Source organism: Notolepis coatsorum, assembly GCF_963971535.1.
Source record: "Notolepis coatsorum genome assembly, chromosome: 12".
Lineage (NCBI taxonomy): Eukaryota > Metazoa > Chordata > Actinopteri > Aulopiformes > Paralepididae > Notolepis > Notolepis coatsorum.
Window position 1 is genome coordinate 8,434,381 of NC_140176.1, and position 10,000 is coordinate 8,444,380.

The 10,000-nt window shown below is 44.3% G+C and overlaps 1 protein-coding gene across 1 annotated transcript in view; it reads right to left on the reverse strand.

The window, feature by feature from the left end:
• Positions 1 to 10,000, reverse strand: part of LOC311237595 (voltage-gated inwardly rectifying potassium channel KCNH6-like) — a gene marked incomplete at both ends in the record, with an annotated part of 60,088 nt that overhangs the window by 49,103 nt on the left and 985 nt on the right. Inside the window, one exon of the mRNA XM_084325536.1 lies at positions 518 to 582. Within this exon, the coding sequence (XP_084181662.1) occupies positions 518 to 582 (65 nt within the window). The remainder of the gene's footprint in view (positions 1 to 517; positions 583 to 10,000) is intronic.

The window sequence follows — 10,000 nt, forward strand, 5'->3', positions numbered from 1 at the left end:
CACAGGGCTTTCAATGAACATCGACATTTCATAAAACTACACTAACTAGCTCACACCAGCCTCTGTGAAAGCTGCTGAAAATATTCATTGCGAAATATTCTGATGTTATTTTTGTGATTATATCTCACGGGGTCAAACAAACCTGAGCGTTATTGCCATAAAATAGAACGTACTTTGTTTCTTTACCTTTCTAAACGTCTAGAAAAATACTTTTCATTACAAAAAACTATACTTACATAGATTTCAATCACGGTCTTTGCTGCCCTGTTATAGGAGGCTGGTGGTAATAAATCCAGATTGAACTCTGCCATTGGAATGAGGAGATTTGGCCCGATCCATAGATGTATGACATGGCCATAATAAGGTTAGTTATAGGCCTGATATTCTATAATCATATTTCAAATTGCATGTGTCCGGATGGCAAAAATTCAAAATTCAGTACTGTATCTACAAAACCCCCTGTAAATCATCTGCCCTTTATTAATTTGCATATTATCTCTCTGCTCCTCCAGCTGACCTGAGTCCGGCCTGAGAGTCTCTGTAACGAGCCAAGCAGACGGTCTGACTTGTAATAAATATCCCCTGAGACACAACAGATCACAGACAGACTCTCATCTGCACGTGTTTGGATCCAGCTGTACGCTCCCCTGAACAGACATGAGTGCACACATGAACACACACACACACACACGCACGCACACACACACACGCGCGCGCACGCACGCACACACACACACACACACACACACATGCACGCACGGACGCACGCACACACACACACACACGCACACGCACGCACGCGCATGCACGCACGCACACACACACACACACACACACACACACACACACACACACACACACACACACACACACACACACACACACACACACACACACACACACACACACACACGCACGCACGCACACACACACACACAGAGTTCACAAATTCTGCTTGGACTTTATGTCTGTATGCAATTATAAACAAGCAATACGCCACATAAACATTGTCTGCAGTCTGTCATATAATACAATATGAATTCTATTATTTGTTGATAATATTTATTGTATGTGCTTAATTGCAAACCAGGTTGAAGTACACAACACTAAACACTACTAATGATAAAAAAACATAATTGTCCACCTGTAACCTGGCTACTAATGATAAAAAACTGAATCATCTACCTGTAGCCTGGCTACTAATGATAAAAAAACATAATCGTCCACCTGTAACCTGCACTGTAAAAAATGTATGTTTTTTCACGGGAAATTCACTGTATTATTTTACAGATTACTTTTGTTTTGCTACTTTAAGGGGAGACACTACAGGTGAATAGGGTAAAAAAATTAACTAATAGATATCACAATTAAAATTCCCCAGTTGATTACTTATATTAAGACAAGACTTTTTTGTATTACAAGTTTTCTGAAATTGTATGTTTAAATATGCAAATGAGGCATTATCTACTTAAATATGCACTAATTTGCATATAATTCCAGGACAGAAATCTGAACATTGGATAAAGCCATTTTCAAAATTATAGTTTCATTTGGTTGACATATTAGAGCCAAAGGTTATTACAGAGGGAATTTTGGATATCTCTTTTTATCACTCCATAAATCAGAAAATACTCCATTCAGTCAATTTTTATGGTAAAATTCCATATTTCGCCATGTTTTTAGGAATAAAATGTGATATAAATCTGGGTATGAATGCGATATCAACAAACCCTTCTGTAAATACCTTCAGAACATAGATATGAATAGAACTGGAAGTTTTGGTGTATGTGAGTGCTACTGAAGTGGAGATTTCTGGCGCAGAGTATGAGGAAAAACTCTTAAAACTCATTTTTGGGAAAACGCCTTCAAAGTTCTGTATTGTAAAATGCCATACTTTTTTTTTTGAAACAGATATTTACAAACACAATATCTAATCAAACCATTAGTAATAGACAACCTAAACACATGCCTGATAACTGAATAATAATAATAATGATGTTATTGAACTGAACAGAACTACACACAGGCTACAAACAGTGTAGTGCAGTGTAGTACCCCCTAATAGGCAAAAAATATTTAAATAGATATCACTATGAAACTTTCCCAGTTTGTTATGTACATATAAACTAAGAAAAAATATATTGCAAGTTTTCTGAAATTTATGTTTATATATGCAAATGAGGCACTTCCCCATTAAATATGTGCACATTTATGGATGCAATAAGGCAAAATGAAGTAAAATAAACAACTAAATGTGTGTTATTGACGTTTTATTGTCATTAGTTTCATAGAAGACATGTTTAGGAAGCAAAATATAACAAAATCTCAAAATCAACAAAAAAAGTATATTTGCCTATTCACCTGCAGTGTCTCGCCAATGCCATACAAATACAGTAAATTACCTTTTATCAAAATATGAACCATTAAATAATAGTTGGAATCTGTAAATGTATTTGATTTTACTGTAATTTGACAGTAAGTATTTGGCAACCGTTGATGCCAGACATTTACCGTTTTCTTGCAGCTTTTTTCCTTACAGTGTGGCTACTAATGATAAACACCAGATTATTCCACCTGTAGCCGGCTACTAATGATAAAAACCAGATTATTCCACCTGTAGCCTGGCTACTAATGATAAACACCAGATTATTCCACCTGTAGCCTGGCTACTAATGATACAAATGCGTCGTCCACTCAGCTGTAAACTAAAGTCCAGCCTGAACTGACCACTTCTCTCAGATGGACAACAGCATTGAGAGTGTTGGCAGCGACACAGAACACGCCTGAATCACCATTACTATAACAACATATAGGTCTATGGATACATGTACGCATGTAGATACACAGATACTAGGTCAGTCACACAGACTCAAACACACGGACGCACACACACACACACACACACACACACACACACACACACACACACACACACACACACACACACACACACACACACACACACACACACACACACACACACACACACATGCACGCACACACACACAGATAATGGAATCTATCTATGCATGCTGACTCCTGAATGTGCAAATAGATACATAGTCACACACACACACGCATGCACGCACGCACGCACACACACACACACACACACACACACACACACACACACACACACACACACACACACACACACACACACACACACACACACACACACATCTCTCTCTCTCTCTCCTTGAGTGCTAGAGTCAGTCTAAGTAGGTGTTCCTCAGTAATATATTACACTGTCTGCCTGCAGTCGCTCTAGATGACAGTGAGAATAAATCCCCATCAGGAGACACTAGGACACGTTAGCCTGTGAAATAATGTGGGCAGGTTCCGTTGGATGGATACGGCATGATGCCACATCCGTCTCTATGGTCATGGCCAATTAAATGTTGTTGGCATCCATTGGATTTTAGGCTATAAAAAATCCTGCAGGCAAATCAATACTACTACACGTATTGGGAGAGTGACAAACAATTCTATAATTTTTATTTTACCTTTATTTCAGGTATTTTCTCTGGATTTATACCTTAGTATACCATCACTCCTATAACACATAGGGCTAGATCCACAAAGAATGGATTGCACGGTGCTACAGTAATTGCACCCTTACCGTGCAGGTGATTGATTGAATGAAAATGTTATTTAACAGATTGCAGAATGGGTACAGTACGGCTCAATACACACAATTGTTAAGGGGATGCAGACCAGAGAAAGACTTTCATTTTGTTTACATCAGGGTCCCCCATTTTCAATTCATAATGAATTGTAAGTAAGGGTGCAATTAGCACCGTGCAATCCATTCTTTGTGGATCTAGCCCATAGTATGAATCAAGACACACATCGATGAGGTAGAGACAATGGAGTTGAAAACAGCCTAAATAAATACTAGCAATATATCGAGAGAGGACATGTGCTGCAAGACTGTTGCAGTTTCTGCTTAAACACATGGAGTGATGGAAGTGATGGAAGTTTAAGGGAGTTTTGGAGGGAGTTCCAGTCTGCAACAAAACAAAAGGAATTCTGACCAAAGGCCGTGGGAATAGATAAAGTAATGTGATCACCGGACCGCAGGTGGTAGTTGTTATGGGAAAGGTGCAGGAGGCTGGAGAGGTATTGAGGTGTCTTGTAAATAAGTAGAAGCCTGCAGTGATGAGGTCGCCTGGTGTGGAGGGAGGGCCAGCCGGTCACTTTATACAGGTCACAATGGTGGGAAAAGGTGCACCGGTGGCAAAACGGATGGCTGATTTGTGGAGAACATCAAGCCTGGTCCACTTGGAAGCCATTTTATAGATGACATCACCATAATCAAACATAAAGAGAATGGTGTGTAGAATGAGAGTACTGTTATATCTATTAGTTATCTATCTATCCTTTTTTTTTTTTTTTTTTATTATTATTGTTATGTTTTTGGTAGATTTTATTTGTTTTTGTTTATCGCTTTATTCTACTGGGCAGTCCAGTAGAGAGAGAGAGGTGAAACGGGAGACAGAGTGGGGGGAAGACATTCGACAAATAACGACGGGTTCGGGAATCGAACCTGGGTCGGCCGCGTCGCGACTCAGCGTGTTATGTGGTTCGCCACTGGGGCGCCCCGTTTTTGGTAGATTTGTATTGGTTTTTACTACCGGGCAGTCCGGTAGAAAGAGAGAGAGAGGAAGAATGGGAGACAGAGCAGGGGAAGACATTCGGCAAAGGACGGCGGGTCCGGGAATCGGACCCGGGTCGCGTCTATTCGAATCCTAACGCATGTATGCTTCCGCGTTCGCGTTTTGCGCTCTGATTGGCCACTGACGTTTCTGGTCGCGCCAATAGTGTGACGGCAAGTTCTTTCGCCGGTTAAGCTTAGGCACTCTTTCGAAGTTGGTTAAGGTTAGAGTTTGTCTTAGAGCAGGGCGATAGAACACCAGCCCTGATTCCAAACTCTAACCTTAAGCAACTTCAAAAGAGTCGCCTAAGCTTAACCAGTGATAAACTAGGCGTTACTGTAGGTAGTTTGCTGCTGGTCGAGGCGGAAATGGGCACGTCACGCGGTTGGGGGCGCACATGTCACATGACCAGAAACGTCAGTGGCCAATCAGATCGCACCAGAAACGGCAGTGGCCAATCAGATTCGCAAAACGTGAACGTGGAAGCATACATGCGTTAGGATTCGAATAGACGCACCCGGGTCGGCCGTGCCGCGACGCAGCGCGTTACGTGGTTCGCCACTTGGGCGCCCCCCTATCTATCTATCCTATCACTGAACCCATCAGATACCCACCTCTCCGTCTCCTGTGCTACGACACCTGCATTTCCCTGCAGGCTTAACAACGATCCATCTTAATTAAAAGAACACGCCAACATTTTGGATAATTAGCTTCTAAATTAGTCTCTCTCTGGAGAAGACGATAAGCGGATTTCCCAAAATGTTGGCGTGTTCCTTTAAACTGCAACAATGTCAGCAATATCTCACCCTGCTCTGTTTCTCTGCCAGTTGTCACTGTGTGCGATGGCAGAGATGTGTTGTAACGGTTGGGAAACCCAGAGACAACCGCTGTGGCCCGTAACAGTAAAAGAAGTGCCTATTTTTCACTATTTTTCTGTCATTCTCCTCTTCTTCACTTATCCCTGTGTTGTTGCATCATCCAGCACACCTGCTGTCACGCCGCTGTTTCATTCTGCTCTCTCCGTTTAGCCTCTATACTCTCTACTTCACCTCCACTTAATCCTCCTCTCCTTCCTGTCAGCCTTCTGCCCTTCCTTCTCTCTGCCTGCTCCTATTTAATCCCCCCTTCCCCTCTCCATCCCTACTTCAGCATTCGGATTCTCTCTCTCTCTCTCTCTCTCTCTCTCTCTCTCTCTCTCTCTCTCTCTCTCTCTCTCTCTCTCTTTCCACATGAAGGGGGTATCGTAATCAATCGTGTCTGTGTGTGTGTGTTTGTGTGTATGTATGTACTACTGTATGTGTGTCTGTGTGTGTGTGTGTCTGTGTGTGTGTGTTTGTATGTATGTACTACTGTATGTGTGTGTGTGTGTGTGTGTGTGTGTGTGTGTGTGTGTGTGTGTGTGTCTCTGTGTATCTATATGTATGTGTGTGTGTGTGTGTCTCTATATGTATGTGTGTGTGTGTGCGTGTGTGTGTGTGTGTCTCTGTGTCTCTATATGTGTGTGTGTCTCTGTGTCTCTATATGTATGTGTGTGTGTGTGTGTGTGTCTCTATATGTATGTGTGTGTGTGTGCGTGTGTGTGTGTGTGTGTGTGTGTGTGTGTGTGTGTGTGTGTGTGCGTGTGTGTGTGTGTGTGTGTGTGTGTGTGCGTGTGTGTGTGTGTGCGTGTCTGTATGTGTGCGTGTGTGTGTGTGTGTGTGTGTGTGTGTGCGTGTGTGCGTGTGTGTGCATGTGTGTGTGTATGTGTGTGTGTGTGTGTGTGTGTGTGTGTGTTTGTCCATCACAGTCATAACTCCCACATTTCTTATCTGATTCAGCTCAAACTCGGCGGACAGGGTGACAGTCTGGTGTGGGGCCTGCTCTGTTGAATTGACCTCAGATCGGTGACAGAGAGACCATCATGTTAGGCGGTGCTGTACCTGGCATAGGGACCAAGATGGCAACCGACAAGATCTGTGACTATGCTAGTGGGGACTAGGGCTGTCCCCGACTAAGGATTGTATAGTCGACTTTGATTGGCCAAAATTTGCCGATAGTCGACTGGTAGTTGACACACACACACACACACATGCACGCACGCATGCACGCACGCGTGCACACACACACGCACACACACACACACACACACACACACACACACACACACACACACACACACACACACACACACACACACACACACTACACACACTACGCACACACACACACACTACACACTACGCATACACACACACACCAAGGAGGCATGTGTGTCTTCTCCTGAAGTATCCGGGGGGATATTCTCAGCCATCTGTAAGAAACCAAGAAGCTCTCTTTGGGGATACACAAATAATAACAATGTGTCCGGAGGGAATGTTAAAAAAGTGCAGCTGTCAGGACAGATTGCAGCTCAGATCTGGTGGAGCTGGATTTAAGATCCGCTTGATGAGGTTTGGCTGAGAGCAGAGAGAGAGACAGCTGTCCCATCAAGTGTTGTCTGTCTCTCCTCACCTGAACTGAGAGCAGAGAGAGAGAGAGAGACAGCTGTCCCATCAAGACCACAGTGTTGTCTCTCCTCACCTGAACTGAGAGCAGAGAGAGAGAGACAGCTGTCCCATCAAGACCACAGTGTTGTCTCGTCACCTGAACTGAGAGCAGAGAGAGAGAGACAGCTGTCCCATCAAGACCACAGTGTTGTCTCGTCACCTGAACTGAGAGCAGAGAGAGAGAGACAGCTGTCCCATCAAGACCACAGTGTTGTCTCGTCACCTGAACTGAGAGCAGAGAGAGAGAGACAGCTGTCCCATCAAGACCACAGTGTTGTCTCTCCTCACCTGAACTGAGAGCAGAGAGAGAGACAGCTGTCCCATCAAGACCACAGTGTTGTCTCATCACCTCACCTGAACTGAGAGCAGAGAGAGAGAGAGAGACAGCTGTCCCATCAAGACCACAGTGTTGTCTCATCACCTGAACTGAGAGCAGAGAGAGAGAGACAGCTGTCCCATCAAGACCACAGTGTTGTCTCACCTCACCTGAACTGAGAGCAGAGAGAGAGAGACAGCTGTCCCATCAAGACCACAGTGTTGTCTCGTCTCACCTGAACTGAGAGCAGAGAGAGAGAGAGAGACAGCTGTCCCATCAAGACCACAGTGTTGTCTGTCTCACCTCACCTGAACTGAGAGCAGAGAGAGAGAGAGAGACAGCTGTCCCATCAAGACCACAGTGTTGTTTGTCTCACCTCACCTGAACTGAGAGCAGAGAGAGAGAGAGACAGCTGTCCCATCAAGACCACAGTGTTGTCTGTCTCACCTGAACTGAGAGCAGAGAGAGAGAGACAGCTGTCCCATCAAGACCACAGTGTTGTCTGTCTCACCTGAACTGAGAGCAGAGAGAGAGAGACAGCTGTCCCATCAAGACCACAGTGTTGTCTCGTCTCACCTGAACTGAGAGCAGAGAGAGAGAGAGAGACAGCTGTCCCATCAAGACCACAGTGTTGTCTGTCTCACCTCACCTGAACTGAGAGCAGAGAGAGAGAGAGAGAGACAGCTGTCCCATCAAGACCACAGTGTTGTCTGTCTCACCTGAACTGAGAGCAGAGAGAGACAGCTATCCCATCAAGACCACAGTGTTGAGTCTTTGTCATGTGGCAGTGAAAGGGTTAACCTTCTGTATTGTCACAGTGAAAGGGTTAACCCTTTGGTAGTGTGGTAGTGAAAGGGTTAGGGGTGTTGGTGGCATTGTGTTCCACTCTCCATTTATCAACCCCAGCAGAGCTGTAAACTGTGGGGGGAATAAAACAATGCCAGTCCAGGCTGGAAGATAAGAGAGAAATAATAATCGATTCCTTGGAACTCTCTGTGATATATTTTTAGCAGGACGTTAATTAACCCGATTCTCTTCCGTTCTATTGTGGTGCAGAGAAGTTGGAGATTGTGGAAGTGACTATAGTGCCTCGTCCCGGCCCCAGTGCATTGTGGGAGGGTTTGTCACATGAATGGACAGCTGTCCTTTGTTGTCTCTGTCCCAGACATGGAGACTGTCTGTCTCTTAATGTCTGTCTCTGTCCAAGACATGGAGACTGTCTGTCTCTTAATGTCTGTCTCTGTCCCAGACAGGGGATGTTTGTCTCCTTAAATACTTTAACACGTTGGGATGAAAAAGCTGTGTCCCTGTTATGCTGCGTTTCTGGTTTGCTTCATGAAATTGAAAGAGGTGGCGTGCATGAATACACACACACACGCACGCACGCACGCACGCACGCACACACGCACGCACACACGCACACGCACACACACACACACACACACACATGGACACACACACACACACACACGCATCTGTGTGCATATCTTGGAGGATGTAGATATGTGTGTGTGCATGTGCATGTGTGTATGTGTGTGTCCATGTGTGTGTGTGTGTGTGTGTGTGTGTGTGTGTGCGTGTGTGTGTGTGTGTGTGTGTGTGTGTGTGAGTGTGTGTGTTTGTTTATATCTATGTGTGAGGGTATAACAGAGAGAGAGAGAGAGAGAGAGAGAGAGAGAGAGAGAGAGAGAGAGAGAGAGAGAGAGAGAGAGAGAGAGAGAGAGAGAGAGAGAGAGAGAGAGACACACCAACAGTCTAGAGAGGGGGAAGAGGTGAGAGGGTAGAGAGGGATGGAGAGCAAGAGAGAGAGAGAGAGAGAGAGAGAGAGAGAGAGAGAGAGAGAGAGAGAGAGAGAGAGAGAAAGAGACAGAGACAGAGACAGAGAGAGACAGAAAGAGAGACACAGAGAGAGAAAGAGACAGAGAGAGACAGAAAGAGAGACCACAGAGAGAGAGAGACAGACAGAGAGAGACAGAGAGACAAAGAGAGAGTAAGTTATGTGTGAAGTTGGACAATGCCTAGGCTAACTGGCACTGTCCGCTTCCATTCATTGTGCTAAGCTAGGCTAACGTGCAGCCAGATAGCTTTCTACTAAACGCACAGAGAGGAAACTGGTATCTATCTTCTTGTCTCTCTCTGGAGCTAAGCTAATTTTCCCAAAATGTTGGCGTGTTCCTTTAACATATTTGCTTTAATTTATTTTTAACAATAAAACGTTAAAAACATGAAAACTATGCTGTTTAAAAAAAGGAAAAAAGGTTCTTGACTGTTTCCTAATCCTCTCAGTGCGGCAGCGTCTGCTCCAGACTAGCACTTAACTCTTTCCTGGAAAGATGTAGTTTTGTATTAGGTAAAAAAAACCACAGATCTCATTTAATTATGCTCAACTCTGCTCTTGACAAAACAGCTAAAAACACAGGCAGCATGACGCTTAAAATATTTAATCAGCTCTCCCTAACGGCGTTTGGGCCCAGAGCCTCAGCAAACACGGTAAATATTTC